At 42.0% G+C, this 18,301-nt stretch overlaps 1 protein-coding gene across 7 annotated transcripts; it reads left to right on the top strand.

Moving 5' to 3' along the window:
- The first annotated feature begins 3,069 nt into the window (after positions 1-3,069).
- On the top strand, positions 3,070-16,567 carry TDRD6 (tudor domain containing 6). Of its 7 annotated transcripts, none has more exons than XR_005367798.1 (6): positions 3,070-9,115; positions 10,668-10,792; positions 12,147-12,236; positions 13,535-13,642; positions 14,441-14,601; positions 16,221-16,567. XR_005367798.1 is itself a non-coding variant. In XM_038554251.1 (5 exons), exons 1-5 carry the CDS (start codon positions 3,070-3,072, stop codon positions 16,242-16,244), a joined length of 6,393 nt encoding a protein of 2,130 aa, XP_038410179.1. In that variant the 3' UTR covers positions 16,245-16,567. The 7 variants fall into 7 exon arrangements, 5 of the variants coding, with proteins under 5 accessions (XP_038410179.1, XP_038410180.1, XP_038410181.1 ...); XR_005367799.1 differs by having other exon boundaries at positions 13,559-13,642; XM_038554251.1 differs by lacking the exon at positions 14,441-14,601.
- Positions 16,568-18,301: the final 1,734 nt, after the last annotated feature.

The raw sequence follows: 18,301 nt of genomic DNA on the forward strand, positions 1-18,301 counted from the left end.
AACAAGTGTTGGTGAGAATGTGGAGAAATGGAACCCTTGGGTATTGCTGGTAAGAACGTAAAATTTTGCAGCTACCATACAAAAAAGTATAGGGGTTCCTCAAAAAATTAAACATGGCATCATCACATGACCCAGCAGTCCACTTCAAGGTCCATAGGCAAGGAGCTGAAAGCAGAGAGTTGGACAGATTGTTGTAATACCAACGTCCACAGCAGCATTTTTCACAAAGCCAACAGATAGAAACCCAAATGTCTACAGACAGATGAATGTTAAATGGATAAGCAAAATGTATAGATACACAATGAAATATTATTCTGCCTTAAAAAGCAACAGAATTCTGAGACATGCTACAATGTGGATAAATTTTAAAAACAACAGGCTTAGTGAAATAAGACAAACGCCAATGGACACATAGGGTCCCACTTATATAAGACAACTAGAATAAATTCACAGAAACCAAAAGTAGAATAGTGGTTATTATGGGCTAGAATAGGGAAGAATGAGAAGTCCATGTTTAATGAGTATAGAGTTTGGGATGATGGAAAAGTTCTAGAGATGGGTGGTGTGTGGTAGCAGGAGCTTAATTTCCATGTGCAGTGGTCTGATTTTTTTCAGTTCCCCGTCCAGCAGCAGAGCAATGTAGAGCAAGTAAAGCTACTTACCCCAGACACAGAAAAAGTAGGATATTGAAAGTATCTGGGAGAATGGGAGGAATGGGCTCTCAGCCCATCATGGCCAAGTGATATGCCCCTATTATCCAGGAGTTTAGGCCCTGGGGCATGGAAGGAGGCTGGGGAACAAGTTCAATAGAAAACAAGTCATTTGCTCTATCTACAACCTTCTGGTCTCCATAAGAGTCTGGTTATACCGCTTGAACCGAAATAGAGAACTGAAATCTCCATTATTCCAGGGGATGATCAAACAATTCCAGATGACAATAAGACCATTTTATAATGAACAGAATAGCTTCCTACCACCATAAATGACACAGTGCCAGATAATATAGTTACTCTCTTGTTAAACATTTATTGCATGCTGACCAAAAGTCCAGCACTCTGCTAGGCACTGAGAATATTATAGGAAAGGAGTTCTTGCCTTTGGGAAGTTCATACTCTGGTATAAAAGAGAAATAGTAAACAATTGCATGACATGATAGATAAATGTCACACACACTAAATATAACAGGTATGTAAAAGGGAAGGGATAATCAGCTCCACCTGAGTGCATAGTAGAGTTATGAGGAAGAGATATTTAAGCTAGATCTTGCTAGATGTTTTTAAGTTAAATGTTTATCATTCTTCCATCATGAATATAAAGCATTAATTAAAGAACATTTGGAAAATGAAACTGAATTTTCAAGGATAAGCTTATCAGGTAGAAATCCAACTTTTTAAAGAAATCAAATGATTCTTTTATTCACTCATTCAGCGAGTATTTATTGCTTCAGCCTGTTAGGTTTCAGGAATGCTCAAAGACAACTATCATTAAAAAGTGAGCAAAGGAAGGGCTCCTGGATGTCTCAATCCATAGGGCATGTGCCTCTTGATCTGAGGGTCCTGAGTTCAAGCCCCATGACCTAGAGATTACTTTAATGATAATAATAATAAACCTTAAACAAGGGGGAAAAAGCACAGGAGCGCCTTTGGCAGCATGAAACTGGGATAGATTAAAAATGTCGAGATTTACATTGTTAGGCCAGGATTATATTGAGCACTGTCTTGATGTTATCGACATTGCATTTGATGATATTTCAAAATGTGAAGGAGCGACATGGGAAACTCCCACAAATGCGTCTGACCTTGCAAATGAACAAAGATCTACTCTAGACCTATCTCTGCGAGCTACTCTCACGGTTTGCCTGCACTTTCCCATTCCGCTCCCTCTCACCTGGAGTCTTCTGAGGGTTACCTTAGTAAGATTCAGATGGGGAAACAGAACAAGAGTCCAGCCAAGAAGTCCTCTGCCATAGCAGATACAGCAAGAGTAGCAAGTCCTGTTTCTTCCATTCCTCTAGACCTTTTCTAAGTCCGGCTCTGTGCAAGCTCTGAGAGTAAAAGAATAAATGCCTGCAAGGTTGGGAAGCCAGCATTAGGTAAGCAAGCCAAAAAGCGGAGAAACTCAGACAGGTAATTGCAGAGATTTAACAGTCTCCATGTACACTCATACTTTATTGTAACACAACAGCTCTCCATTCAAGTAAGCTCACGGGGACACGGAAGAGGGTCCGGAACTGCTGGTGGGGGAGGTGGGAGGGGTCACAACCCCTCCCCCCACGCCCCGGGGGGTGCAAAGGGCACCCACAGGGCGCCTCTGAGAGTTTGGGCCCCAACACCCGGGCACGTGCAGCCGGCGCGTCAAGATCTCCTCCGCGGGTCTCCCAAGCCTCGCAGCGCACGGGGCACGCGGGGCTCGGTGGGGACTAGGGGGTTTGGCCCCCGGCGCCCCGCCCTCCAGAGAGGAAGGCCCTCGGAGAAGCAGGCGGGCCCCGCCCCGGCCCCGCCCCAACCACACCCCGGCCCCGCCCCCAACCACACCCGGGCCCCTCCCCCAACCGCACCCGGGCCCCGCCCCCGCCCCGCCCCCAAACACACCCGGGCCCCTCCCCCAACCGCGCCCGGGCCCCGCCCCCGCCCCGCCCCAACCACACGCGGGTCCCCGGCCCCGCCCCGCCCCAACCACGCCCGGGCCCCGCCCCCGCCCCGCCCCCAACCACACCCGGGTTCCCCCGCCCCGCCCCCAACCACGCCCGGGCCCCGCCCCCGCCCCTCCCCCGCGTGGCTCTCCGAACGGCCCTCGGAGGACCTCCCGCCAACCGGCAGGCGTCGCCACCGCCCCGCGGCCCGGATGCCCCCGGATGCCCCCGATGCCCCCCGGAAGCGGCGCCCCGCGCGCTGCAAGTTCCTGCGCGGCGCGGCCGAGGGCGGTTGGTCCTGCCGCGGGTCGGAGGAGTCGGCGCGAGTCCCCGAGGCGAGGCCCGGCGTCGAGCACATCGCCGGGGGGGCCGCCCGGCCCGGCGTGTTTCGCGGCCGCCTGCGCCTGGAGCCCGGGGCCTGCGGGGGCGCCTCGGAGATGTGCTCCACGCCCGGGCTGCCCACGCCGGGGGCCTCGCTGGCCCTGCGGGTGTCGTTCGTGGACGTGCACCCCGAGGTGGTCCCGGTGCAGCTCTGGGGGCTGGTGGGCGAGCGGCGGGAGGAGTACGTGCGGCTGAGCCGGGAGATTCAGGAGGCGGCGGCCACGCGCGGCCCGGGGGCGCTGGGCGGCGCCTCGGCCGCGCCGGGCGAGCTGTGCCTGGTGCAGGTGGGGCTCCTGTGGCACCGCTGCCGCGTGGTGAGCCAGCACTCGCTGGAGAGCCGCGTCTTCCTGCTGGACGAGGGCCGCACCGTGACGGCGGGCGCGGGCTCGCTGGCGCCGGGGCGCAGTGAGTTCTTCCACCTGCCCTCCGAGGTGCTGGGCTGCGTGCTGGCCGGCCTGGTGCCCGCCGGCGGGGGCGGGGGCGGGGGCGGGGGCGAGCCCCAGCACTGGCCGTCCAGGGCCGTGGACTTCCTCCGGAGGCTGCAGGGCAAGCAGGTGCACGGGCGGGTGCTGGACGTGCTGCTGCTCCATCGCCTGGTCCTTGTAGAAGTGCCCGCGCTGTTCCAGCAGATGCAGGAGCTCGGCCTGGCCCGGCAGGTGCCGCACAGCCTCTTCCGCTCGCTGCTCAAGCGCTACCTAACGGCGGCCTCTGCTGGCCTGGGCTGCGGGGCCCCCGTCCTGTCGCGAGCCCCTCCCAAGCAGGAGCAGCCCGGCCTGGATTACTTCTACCCGCAGCTGCAGCTGGGCGTCACGGAGCCCGTGGTGGTAACCCAGGTGTGCCACCCCCACCGCATCCACTGCCAGCTCCGGAGCCTCTCGCAGGAGATCCACCGCGTGTCCGAGAGCATGGCCCAGATATACCGGGGTTCCACGGGGACGGGGGATGACAACTGGACCAGTGCCACCCGGGAGGAGAGCCCAGACAAGCCTGGTTCTCCGTGTGCGTCCTGTGGGTTGGACGGACATTGGTACAGAGCGCTCTTGCTTGAGACTTTTCGGCCCCAGCGCTGTGCCCAGGTGCTCCATGTAGACTACGGAAGGAAGGAGCTGGTGAGTTGTAGCAGCCTCCGCTACTTGCTGCCTGAGTATTTTCGCATGCCCGTGGTGACCTACCCTTGTGCTTTGTATGGACTCTGGGACGGTGGGAGAGGCTGGTCTCGGTCACAGGTCGGTGACCTGAAGGCACTGATCCTGGGCCAGGCAGTGAACGCAAAGATTGAATTTTTCTGTTCCTTCGAGCATGTTTATTATGTCACCCTGTACGGAGAAGATGGGATCAACCTGAATTGTGTATTCGGAGTCCAGTCCTGTTGCTTGGCTGACCGATTTCTTCAGAGCCAGGGAGTGGAGGAGGAGGGGGAGGAGGAAGAACAAGAAACGGCTCTTCAGTCGCCGTCGCCTGCGCAAAAAGCGGGTGAAGAGATTTCCCTCCCAGCCTTGCAATCAGTCAGGTTAAAGATAAACGCCTTCTATGACGCCCAGGTAGAGTTTGTTAAAAACCCTTCCGAGTTTTGGGTTAGGTTGAGGAAACACAAAGGCACCTTCAGCAAGTTGATGAGAAGAATGTGCAGTTTCTATTCCTCAGCCAGTAAGCTGGATGGGGTAGTTTTGAAACCCGAGCCCGACGACCTTTGCTGTGTCAAATGGAAAGAAAACGGCTATTATCGGGCTATGGTCTCCAGGTTAGATGACAGGAGTGTCGATGTGTTCCTAGTTGACCGTGGCAGTTTGGAAAATGTGGGTTGGTATGACGTGAGGATGCTGCTTCCTCAGTTTAGGCGACTACCCGTATTGGCTCTAAAGTGCACACTGGCAGATATTTGGCCTTTGGGGAAAACTTGGAGCCAGGAGGCAGTTTCCTTTTTTAAAAAGACTGTGCTCCACAAAGAAATAGTTATCCATGTCCTTGACAGGCAGGATAATCAATATGTTATTGAGATTCTTGATGAATCAAGAACAGGGGAAGAAAACATTAGTAAGGTAATGGCCCAAGCTGGGTATGCCAAGTATCAGGAATTTGAAACAAAGGAAACCATTTCCGTAAGTGCCCCTTCTCCAGGGCATGTTTCAAACCATTTTATCTCTGCGGATAACAAAATATCTCTGGCCAAGAAGATAGAAGTAAAACAGAAAGCCAAGAGAGACCATAAAACTGCACCTGTTTCAGAAATTGTGACTGATACGGCAGTCATCACAGATACTCCAACGGGACTCGTTGTGCAGGATAAAGAGGAAAGACTATCTGTTCATTCTCCTCCTATACAGAATTTCTTGGACATGAAGCCAGGCTCCTCCTGTAAAGGAGAGCTGAAAGTTGGAAGTACCGTAGAAGTCAAAGTGTCTTATGTCGAAAACCCTGGCTACTTCTGGTGCCAACTGACCAAGAACATTCAAGGCTTTAAAACTCTGATGTGCAACATCCAGGACTACTGCAAGAGTACAGCTACTCCTTACCAGGGGACCACCCCCGCTTGTTTGGCAAAACGAACAGTAAATGGAAAATGGTCGAGAGCCGTGATTAGCGGGTCACAATCTGCTGAGCATGTCAAAGTAATGTTTGTAGATTATGGAGACAAAGATATGGTATCTGTGAAGAGTATTTACTCAATTAGTGAAGAGTTTCTCAAGGTTAAGGCTCAGGCTTTTCGGTGTAGTCTTTATAATTTAATTCAGCCAACTGGTCAGAATCCTTTTGTGTGGGATGAAAAGGCCATACGAGCTTTTAGTGAATTTGTAGACAATGCATGGGAAGACAATCTCGAATTAAAGTGCACGATATTTGCTTTGGCTTCAGTACATGATGAAGAACTGTTTAATGTTGTGGATTTGCTAACACCCTTTCAGAGTGCATGCCATTTTTTGGTAGAAAAGCAACTTGCAAGAGCAGTTAAACTTCAGAAGCCTCTGGAGTCCTCTGTTCAGCTACATTCTTACTACTATTCCACACATGATATGAAAATTGGAACTGAAGAATTGGTGTATGTAACACATATTGATGACCCTTGGACATTTTATTGCCAGCTGGGAAGAAATGCAAGTATTTTAGAACAGTTGTCCTATAATATCACACAATTAAGTAAAGTTTTGCTGAATTTAAAAACATCTCCCTTGATCCCTGGAACCTTGTGCCTTGCCAAGTATACTGATGGAAACTGGTATAGGGGGATAATAACAGAAAAAGAACCAAATAAAGTCTTTTTTGTTGATTTTGGAAACATTTATGTGGTAACAAGCGATGATCTGCTTCCAATACCTGATGATGCATATGATGTCTTACTTTTGCCCATGCAAGCTGTTAAATGTTCATTGTCTGATATTCCTGATAGTATACCAGAAGAAATTACAACATGGTTTCAAGAGACTGTTTTAGATAAGTCATTGAAGGCTCTGGTTGTAGCAAAAGATCCAGATGGAAGACTAATTATAGAACTGTATGATGACAGTATTCAAATTAATGCTAATATTAATGAGAAGTTAGGACTACTTGGCTACAAAGGTGAGACAAGAAAAAAAGAAACTGAAGCACTCCTCACTGTCACTGAAACCCTTGAGGTAAAAAAGGAAAATATGAGATCGTCACCTAAAGAGTATTTAAGTAAATCAGCAGAGAACAAATTGTGCAGTATGGAGATCTTGGGAGAATCCTACAAATCTAAGGTCAGCTCAGCATGTAAGGAAACCAAGCTTTTACGAAGTTCCACCAAGACAAACTTAATCACTCAATATCAGGACTCTAGGGAAAATAAGGGTCATCAAGTGTGTCCACTAACAACAGCAAAGAAAGGAGAAAGCTTTGCTGAGCCACCTTTGAAAGCCACAAAACTAGAAGCCACTCTTTCAGAGAGAAACATAGAAGATTCATTTAACAAGGATTTGCCTCTAAAATTTTCAGAGTTCCCTCAGAAAGTTATAATGCCTGGCTTTAAAACAGCTGTGTATGTTTCTCATATAAATGACCTTTCAGACTTCTATGTTCAACTAACAGAAGATGAGGCTGAAATCACTCATCTTTCAGAGAGATTAAATGATGTTAGAGCAAGGCCAGAATATTATTCAGGTCCACCTTTGCAGAGAGAAGATGTAATATGTGCCATTTTTCCAGAAGACAATTTATGGTATCGTGCTGTGGTCAGAGAACAACAACCCAATGACCTTCTCTCTGTGCAATTTATAGATTATGGCAATGTTTCTGTGGTTCATGCTAGTAACGTAGGTAAACTTGACCTTATTAATGCACTGTTACCAGGATTGTGCATTCACTGCTCCTTGAGGGGACTTCGGGTACCTGAGATTTTAAAATGTAAGGAAATGATGCAGTACTTTTCCCAGAGGACAGATGAGGTTCAGATAAGATGTGAATTTGTGAAATTTCAAGACAAATGGGAAGTTATTCTTGCTGATGAACATGGGATCATAGCAGAAGATATGATTAGCAGATATGCTTTCTGTGAAAAATCTCAAGTGGGACTTTCTGATCAAATAATTAAAAGTACCTGTTCAAAGTCTGTCAAAAAAACCAACATTGATACTTCACTCTTTCTTAACTGGTATAAGCCAAAGATGAAGATGATAAGAGCTTATGCCACTGTGATAGATGGGCCTGAATATTTTTGGTGTCAGTTTGCCGATACTGAGAAACTTCAGTATTTAGAAGTAGAAGTACAAACTGCTGGAGAGCAGGTAACAGATTGGAGAAGTTGTGTCCCATGCCCTCATATTGGAGATCCTTGCATAGTGAGATATAGAGAAGATGGGCATTATTATCGGGCACTTATCACCAGTATTTGTGACGATTATCTCGTATCCGTCAGACTTGTAGACTTTGGAAACGTCGAAGACTGTGTGGACCCCAAAGCACTCTGGAACATCCCTTCTGAACTTTTGGTGGTTCCCATGCAAGCCTTTCCATGTTGCCTCTCAGGATTCAATATTTCAGAAGGTGTGTGCCCTCAAGAGGGAAATGACTACTTTTATGAAATAGTGACAGAAGATGTGTTGGAGATAACAATATTAGAGATCAAAAGGGATGTTTGTAACATCCCTTTAGCAATTGTTGACTTGAAAAGCAAAGGCAAAAGTATTAATGAGAAAATGAAGAAATATTCTAAGATTGGTGTTAGTGATCTGCCCTATGAAAAGAAATGCCCAGAGATAAAGGGAGCCCTTGGCTCCCTCAGTCCTGAGGTTGGACTTAAGAAACCAAGTAGTAAAGCTGGACAAGAGAAAACTCTCTCTGTGGAACCACAGACAGATGATGAAAGAGTTGAAAAAGACTTCAACATTATTGAAACCAAACCAAGTAAATTCTATAACCCTGACATTGATGACATTTTTGAAGCTTTTGAAAACCCATGCAAAGATAATATTGGTCCTGAGGTACTAGAAAGAAAAATAGAGTGCCATTTGGTTGACAAAGCAAAGTTTGATGATAAATACCTCATGGCAGGATTTAATGCGTTATTACCGCAGGCTAGTGAAACAAAGGAGATATTAGAACTAAACTCACTTGAGGTGCCCCTTTATCCTGATGAGGAATCAAAAGAGTTCCTGGAACTGGAATCCATTGAGTTGCAGCATTCTCTTGTCGGGGATGAAGAGAAAGAAGAGCTAGGCCTGGTGCCTCCAATTGTGCCGCTCCCCCAGGGCTGTGACACCGAAGCCACCCTGCAGCCATTCCCAGTGCAGCTTCCCCTCAGCTGTGAATCTGAGAAACAGCCAGAACTAGAATTACCCACAGCCCAGCTGTGTCTAGATGACAAAATAAACCCTTTGTCTCTAAGAGTTGGTCAGAAAGCCCAAGAATCCACGTGTGCTGAAGACACAGGAAAGTCAAGTTGTGTAGAATGTTTCGAGGACCAGCATAGGTTATCATTGCATCTACATGGAAAGAATCATGATCCCAACCTGCAGATTGAGATGAATATATACAAAGAAGAATTTACAGATTATAAAAACAGAGATGCCATTTCATCATTGACTCTGTTCTCTGAAGAAGAATCCAGAGATGGGAAGAACCATGATGCTTTACAACTTCATATCTCAGGTATGTGATTTCTTTTACTTTATTTAACTCAGTGACTGAAAAGTATGTATTTGTCTTAAAGATAATGATTTTTTTGTCCTATTTGTTTTTTTAAATTAATTTTTTTTGGGAAAAGATTAGAAACTGATACGAGAATCAGATTTGGATTTTGTGAAGGGCATCTTAGAAGTGGGGAGATTAAGGTGTGAAGTCAGTGTAGAATCATGGTGGATGAAATGCTGAATTGTTAATATCATGTTAAGAAGTAGAATGCTTAAAATCAGTATCTCCAAAAAGTAATTATGTTTAAAATGTAAACACATAATCCTTAAAATCAAGAGGTTATGTTTTTTGGTAAGTATTAAAAAAAACAGTGTTCCTTTGCAAAGCACTACTTTGGCATGAATTGATGATAGGAATCACTTTTGCTGTTTTCAAATTTAACTTTTTTTATGAAGATACCTTGCTATTGATTTAGAAACCCCTAAACAAACACTAGATTTAGGGAGCTTGTGTTAACCAAACAGGGGAACAGCCGTGAGTAGATACTGGAGAATATTTATTGTCATTTACTTTTTTATAAATTATATTCACTGTTATTTTCTTGGCTTAATAAGATGTAAAAGTTACATGAAATGGCTAACATTTAGGGTTTCTTAACTACTCAGTGTTAGACTTTTTATAAGTCAGTTTTTATGTTGTTCAATTTGAGCCATCATACAAAAGAGAGAAAACAATAGGGAGAATGAAAATCACCATAATCCTACTACTGGTAAAGCTGCAGTGCACTTGCTTCTATTGTCTTTCACCCTGTGTATGTCTATACATACAGTTTTAAAAACTAAATAGAAATCATAGTGTTGAATCTTGCATTTTAATCCCTTAAATATGACTTTCACAATATTTAAATTCTGTGGATATACTGTATTTATTTAAGCATTACCCTAGATTTTTAGTCCTCATTGCCACATTTTTAATAATGAGTAATAGCTTTGTGATACAAATGCTTGCTAGGGTGCCTGGGTGGCTCAGTCAGTTAAGCATCTGCCTTCTGCTCAGGTCATGATCCCAAGACATTAGGATCCCTTCCGTATCAGGCTCCCTGCTCAGTGAGGAGTCTGCCTCTCCTTCTCCCTCTGTTCCCCCCACCCCTGCTTTCTCACTCTCTCTCTCTCAAATAAATAAATAAAATATTTAGAAAAAAGAAAAGAATGTTTGATAACTTGTAATATGTTGCTTTGCTAAAGAAATGGCTGTTGTAACCGTTGACTATACCACCTGTGCAACAATCACCTGCTTTTAAGAGTAAGTTTCAAAGTCAGGAATCAGATTTATATCCTTAAAAAAGAGATCACATCATGGTGGTATTTTTTTGAAGAAAGCAGTAAAAGATTTTATTGGGAAGGGGCACTGGAAGAATTTAAAATAAAATCCAGGAAAAGGGATAGACTCAGACCATACATCATGTTGATTATATAGAAATAGTTAAGTGCAGATTAAGAAAATGCTTTGCTTGAGTGTTTAACATTAAGGGACTAAGAGGTATGCATTGAGTCTTTATTCAATTTGGCAGCTCAACCAGAGAACACCTACACTCTGAAAGGATTTACTGTTGGATCCAAATGTGTTGTGTGGTCAAGTCTAAGAAACACATGGTCCAAATGTGAGATTCTGGAAATTGCTGAAGAAGGCACAAGGGTAAGTGAAGTGGAAGCACTTTATCTCAAAATGTACTTAAAGACTGTTAAGGAAACTTTACCAAACTCTGCCAGACTAGAAAATGCAATTGAATAGACGTTTACTGGATCATTCCCCCTGATAATCTGGTATACTGCAAAAATAATTTCAGAGTTCATGCATCAGCGTCCTAGCAAAAAGCCATCTTAGGCTCTTTCATCTCCCTTGCCTCTGAAATCTGATCAGTCACCAAATTCTACACTTTCCACTTCTTAACTCTTACTTAAACCTTTTTATACTCAATGCCACTGCTTGGTTTTACAAGCAGTTTTACAAGCAGATTTACAAGTAGATTACTCTATTACCCTTCTATTTGATTTACTTCTAGTCTTCCTTCAATCGATTCTCTATACCACCAGTGTGAAGTTTGTCAAATACAAATCTAACTAGGACATGCCTGTATGTAAAACTCCCTGGGGATTTCCAGCTGATTTTGTTTCTCCTGTGATCTGAAAACCACCTGTATCAGACTCACCTGGTGTGTTTCTTAAATTGTAGATCCCTAGACCTTGCCCTCGCTGGCTGATTCAGAGTTTCTTGGGGTAGGACCAGGAATGTGCATTCTTATACCACTAAAATTTGAGAACCACTAGTCTAGGATAGAAGAATGTTAAGCTCATTAACAGGGCATAGTCCTCTAGAGGACCTGAGAGTCCTCTAGGGTTGAGTGTCCATATTCTTCTCCAGCTTTATGTTTTGTACCTTGTATTAGATGGACATCAGACTGCTTGATTTCTCCTGTGTATTCCATTCCACTTGGCTCCTTCGGTATATTTAATAATGCAGTTCTATTCACTTGTATTTTATCCCCCTCCCACACTGGTTAGTTTTCACTTATTTTTGAAAGATTTTCATTGCAACTTCATTTTCATTTTGTGCTGCCTCTTCCCGGAAGCATACACTAGCCTTATTTTCTAAATCTCTGCATCTCTTCACCTTCCCCCTCCCACCAAAACAAACAAACAAACAAACAAACAAAACAAAAGCCAACAAACCTTGGCTTGATCTCTATTTATATTGCTATTTCTCTTGCTGCAGAAGTCTGTACATTGTACTGTAATGATCTGCTCATGGGCCTGTTTCTCCACAAAATTTGGAACTTCTTGAGATACCATTTTTAACTAACTTTGCTCTCTAGGCATAGGCATACAATATGTTGAGTGGAAATTCTGTTGAGTTGAAACATAAAATTGAAGTTTAATAAAATTATTTTCATTGCCTTTGAGGTATTTTATTTGAAAATTGCTATGGTCCATAAATCAGTTACAGGTTTTGGAAACTACCATTTTTTATTAACTTTTTTTTTCTCATGCAGGTTTTAAACTTTTCAAATGGTATGGAGGAGATAGTGAAGCCTGAGAATGTCTGGAATGGTATACCCAAATTGGATAAGAGTCCATCTGAGGTATGGAATTATGTATACTAACTAATGAGAGCACTGTCTTTCACTTTGAAAGGTGACTTAAACCATTTCCAAAGCCCTTGTGTTTCAGAATATTAAAGAAAAAAAATACTAATATTGGGATAACAATAATGAAAAACAGAACAAAATCAGTGATTCTGGACTTTATGCCAAGTATCCGTTTGGGCGAACTAGTTATTAATGTTTTACTCTTCGATTTTTTGGAGAGATTTCAAAAAGAAGAGAAAGAAATTGGTGTCTGAGACCTTTATATAATATGTTTGATGTAGAAAATCTGGAAAAATGGCAAAGAAGGAGAAAGTATCACCTGTAATACATCCATCCAAGACAAAGAGATTGATCAGTTTTGTTTTCTTTCATATTTTTTTCTGTTTATATGGAATATAAGTATACCGTCTATGTATTTTGAGCATAATTGATTTCATTCTGCATATAGTTTTATATTCTGTGTTCTTCACTTAAAATTATAGGATGGGCAATTGCCTATGCCATTAAAATGGGCATTTGAGTTTATTCTGTTTGGAGTTTGTTGAACTTCTTTAAAATCTCTAATAGTTCTAATACCTGGTCATCTCAAGGCTTGCCATTGAATGATTGCCTTGAAAAATAACGAACTTTTCCTGGTTCTTTGTATGTTGAGTAATTTTGGATTCTGTCCTGAATGTTTTGAATATTATGTTTTAAAACTTTTGATCCTGTTAAAATCTAGAAAATGTTGAAGTTTTTGTTTCAGCAGGTTATCAATTGCTAGGTTCAGACCACAAGTTCTGTCTCCTTTTATGTTTGTTAGTTCCGGTGTCAATTTACTTTTTTTTTTTTTTTTTTAAGATTTTTATTTATTTAAGAGAGAGAGAGAGAGACAGCACATGAGCTGGTGGGGAGGGGCAGCGGGAGAAGCAGACCCCATGCTAAGCAAGGAGCCTGACACGGGGCTGGATCCCAGGACCCTAAGGTCAGGACCTGAGCTGAAGGCAGCCGCTTAACCAACTGAGCCACCCAGGCATCCCTCAGTTTACTTTTTGGAGCCATTGCTATGGTGTTTGGTGCCCAGAGCATAAGCCACTCAGGGACTTAGGTAGCAGTTTATACAGCAGTTCAGGTATTAAAGACTTTGCTTTGCTTAGTTGGTTCTCTTCTGCATATGCATAGCTCAGGGCTGACCTTGGGATTTCTGTCAGTTCATATATAGTATTAGGGGTTCACATCATCCAATTCCTTTTCTCTCTGAGATTGCCTCCACACTTTCTAGCCTCAAGAGTCCTCTTTATTTGCTTCTCTAGACTCATCATGTCTCTCCTCCCAAGGTTTCTCTGGGCCTGCCTCTGGAGTGCAGCAGACAAAGAAACAAGAGAGAAAATAATAACCACCCCCCAAACCTGCTCTTTCAGGTATCAGAGGGCCCTTTTCCCAGTTGCACTGGCCAGAGTCATCTCTCAGATTTTCATACGCCTGTCCTACGACGGCTGTCCCCAGGCAGCAAGTGGGGCTGCTCTCGGGACAGAGCCAGAAGGGAAAAACAAAAGACAGTGAAGAGATTTCCCACCGATTCCACTCTCTAAGTATTCAGGGGCTTTTCCCCCCAATCTGTTGGCTAGAAAAAGGTATTTCTCTAAGACTTTTGCTGTTTTCCCCAGCTGGGCAGCTGTGACTTGGTCTAGGCTCAGGACAAAACTAGGAGATGAAGAAAGAAAAAATAAGAAAGAAAAAAAAAAACCAAACCTGTGAATCTCATCACTGTTATATGAGTCATTATTCCGTTTTTGTTATTGTTGTTGTTTTGTTTTGTTTTGTTTTTTACTTCGGCCCTCAATCTGCTTGTACCTATTTACTTTTCAGGGTCCACAGATAGTTGCTTTTTGTATTCTTTCCAGAATTTTTAGTTGTAATCGGTGTCACAAAGAGGCCATAGTTGTCTTACCCTGCCTTGGCTGCAACCAGAAGGCCATAGTTGCATAATATTATATGACAGGAATGGTCAGTCACTTGTTGAACCATTTCTTCTAGTGGTGCACATTGAGGCCATTTGAAATATTCCACTATGAATCATTGGACATCTCTCTCTGCCTTCTTATATTCCATGTTTTTGTTTACTTGTCAAAAATAACAACTTGCTTCATTTATGTTGCAGTAGTATTTACTAAAACTTTCTTTTATATTCTCATCTTTTCCATTCATTGATTTTCAAGAATCCACAGCCAAATGCATAGATACAGATAAGATTCTATTTGGATAAACTACCCTATACCTGCAAAGTAGAAGAGAACCGTTCAAGACAACTTAAAGTGTTCATGAAAGAGTAGACATATCTCTGGCTTTACATCAGTTAGCAAATAGAGACTGCTTATGAGTGAGTAAGGCTTTTCTTTTTAAAATTCAGTCATTGAAGAGACGGAAATTGATGATTGAAATGATGCTTTCCTCAAATTCAAAGAAACTCTTACATATGAGTCTACAAATGAGCTGGTTTTGCTTAAAGAGTGGATATTGTAAGGTATGAGGTTAGACATAACTTCTTTGGTGATATGTCAAGGCATTGTGATCTGGAAGTCTTTCTGATTACATTCTTTTAAGATTTTTTTTTCATTGGAGCGATTTCATTTCACTGTAAGAATGTGTCTCATGAATTCATTTATGTATAGACCTCATGCATCCACACAATGCTATTACTTGCTGAAAGAAATATAGGAGAAATATCCTTCTTCATTAAGTCTTTAATAAAGGGTCTGTGGCTCACCATGGATAATGTTTTCAGATAGTGGCCCTTTGAAAAAGGTACCAGACACCAGAGTTGTGGGGTTTGGGAGCTAAAAATTAGAAGAGGGTACTTTATTCTGTGTGGGATACTCCAGTAGAGATATTCTGGAGAAATGAGTATTAGAAGGATTAGAAAATATACTCGAGTGATTCTTCATGATAAAATCAGATTGTCATACTTTTTAAAAGGAGACGTTTTTCATTTTTACCATCTTTCTGGTTTATCTCTGGTTCGCTTTCTGATTTTTATCATTTTGTGTCTATAACAAAGAATTGGTAGTAATCCAAAGGTTCCTTTTGTTAGAATATATTTCAAACAGTGGGAAAAGATCTTTACTTCATGTCATTAGATGATACTACAACTGAAGGTAACTTGTGTTTTTAAAAGAAAATAACTTTATCACCAGTTTGCTAAGTCTTAAAAACACCATTATCCTGAATCCGCAAAAAAAATTGTTTATCAGTTTCCTTGGATGTTAGAAGTAGGAAAAAAATAAACAAAACATCTCTTTGTTAAAAGTGTTAAATATGCTTCTAGAGATATAACTAAGAAGAGGATTTCTTGAAATATCATAAGAAAGCTTATTTGTTGACTGAAATCATCTTGAAAATTACATTGTGAATTCGATAAATTTATATTTTCAAAGGACTTTAAAGAATTTTCTCAGTGTTGATTAGCTCATATATTCAAATGATCTTTGTATATATTAAAAATGATCTCTTGGACTTTCTGGATTTTTAGTTTTATCTCATGATAGGATTCAATTTATTTGAAGTTAACTGGTTATTGTGTGATCTTGTTCATAAGTAGAACACTGGTTCTTAGCACTGAGGTACATTGAGAATGAAATCAGCTCAGGGTAGCTATCATATTTGAAAAATACATGCTAATGAAAGAGAACAAAGGATTTACTTGGTTATCAGCTTGGCTAACATCATTCTAACAAAATATAAAATATGCCAATTTTATACTGTGCCAAATTTATACTATTTTAGATTTGATATTTGATAATAGGTAGAGTGTGAGAACCAAAATACTAAATGAAAGAAAAAACAATCTCTGAAGGACTATTTCTCCAAAGAATAATTCTCACCATTTTGAGAGGACCTTAGATTTGTTGTGGTAGTACTTATCAAGTGAATAACTTTCTCATTTTTCTTTCTTTCTCAACTCGAGGTTTCTCTCTCTCTCTCTCTCTGTTTGTTTTCCAGAAAAAGGGTCTGGAAGTGATATAGATTTAACGCTGGATCCATAGATGTGGCCATTCAGAAGCTGCTCTTAAACTAGTGGCATTTCACCCAGGCCGACAGAGCATTTGAGCAAATTGAGAGCATGTGATCAGAAGAAGCTGTCATTTTTGAAAACTTTGATATGTGTTCAAAACAAAATAGATCTCAGGGTGACCAGGCAGTGTATTTAGTGGTGTTGCTGTATATATGGACCTAGGATCCTTTTTCTCCCTTTAAATATGTTATATTCCTAATCAGTTAGGAGGATTTTGCTAGACAGTTTGCTAACACATTACTCAAATTTCAAAAAAAACAAAAACAAAAACAAACAAAACCTTGTTTTTGTTTCTTTTGAATATAGTGTTTAAATTAAAATTATAGGTTTATTATATTTAATATAAATATATTAATATATATATTAATATATATGATCCTACTTTATTAAGCAGAAACTCCTTCAGATTTTTGTTTTGTTTTGGAAGCTTTGCCTTGTCTGTCTAGTTAAACATTTGATTAATATTCTGTTTGATTTGGGAAGTATTTCATATGACACAAGATTATAATAAAGTTTCTCCTGAAAGGTGTGGTGGTTTCATTTTATTAAAAAGGAAATGTGATTCTGGAACATCTGTGGTTCTGGGTTATCTGTAGTAATGGAATCACAGTTTTAGAAATGGGGGAAACAGTAATCGTCAGTATTAGCCCTTATATATCAGTTCCTCAACTGATGCTTTAAATGCATTTCTCATTTAATTCTCAACCCCAAGGGGGCGTATCAATATTAGCCATATTGTATAGGTGAGAAAAGTGAAGCTGTTTAGAGAAGTTACCTAACTTCTTTAGGTCAAAGAGCTGGAGAGGCTGAGAAACCTGATCAAACCCAGACCTGTCTAACTTCAAAGTGCATGCTGTTAAAACATGGTTTTGCATAAGTGGCGGTACAGATCCTAGCTGCGGGACACCTCCTAGCTGTACGTTGCTAACAGGACATGTGACCTGGACAGGTTAATCAGGGTCTCTGAGACTTGATCTTCCTCATCTGTCAAATGGGGATAATAAAACCTTTCTCAAAGTGCTTTGAAGATTGGAAGTAGTATTCCCCTCCCCGAAAGACACTCAATGTGTGCACTGGGCCCACATTTTAAAATCTTTAACTCATTGGGTCTTTTCAGTGGATATTTTCTCCTTTAGCATCTGCATGTACCACCGACAAAGGATTTTAAAAAGATATACTGAATGGGACATCAAGTACAATTGGAAAGGTTATCCTTTTTTTTTTTTTTTTTTTTTCATGAGAGAGAGGCAGAGACACAGGCAGAGGGAGAAGCAGGCTCCATGCAGGGAGCCTGACATGGGACTCGATCCCGGATCTCCAGGATCAGGCCCTGGGCTGAAGGCGGCACTAAACTGCTGAGCCACCCAGGGATCCCCAGGGTTACCATTTCTAAAACAAGTGAGGAGGTTTGCTACGTGAAGGCAGGGGAAAGATGTATGTCTATGAAACATCAGCCCCCAAAGCCTGATGGGGCAAAAGAACTAAAGACATTGAAAGGTGGGTCTAATTTCAATAAGTAGAAAGGAGAGGGTTTTGCAGTAAACAGAGTTGAGGTGGAAAGCACATTGCTTGTTCCTGGAATAAGAATAAAAAAAGAATAGATAAGTTTGGTTCATCCCTGTAGGTGATACAGTTGTGGATTAGTGGCAGAAAAGGTCAGAGAAGATGCAGTAGGGCCAGATTATAGAAAGCCTTCAGTTCATGCTAAGAAACATAACTCCTTAAAAACTTAAACAATCAGAATACTATAGGATAGAAGCCACATTTTTCAAAATGAGCCATTTTGCACCATAAAACATTGATAGCCTGATGTGCCAAATCAAAATACACAGTTACTTATTAACTGAGCAAAGAGGTTAGGGATATATTTAACCAGGCTTACTTACAATGTCCTGATTACCCCTGTTCACACAGGCTTAGAACAATTATGAAGAATTCATAGGACCCAGACCATAATTAAGCCAAAATATACTTAACTGATGAGTGGCATACATTTTTATATTCCTCG

The sequence above is a fragment of the Canis lupus genome, chromosome 12 (assembly GCF_011100685.1).
Source record: "Canis lupus familiaris isolate Mischka breed German Shepherd chromosome 12, alternate assembly UU_Cfam_GSD_1.0, whole genome shotgun sequence".
Lineage (NCBI taxonomy): Eukaryota > Metazoa > Chordata > Mammalia > Carnivora > Canidae > Canis > Canis lupus.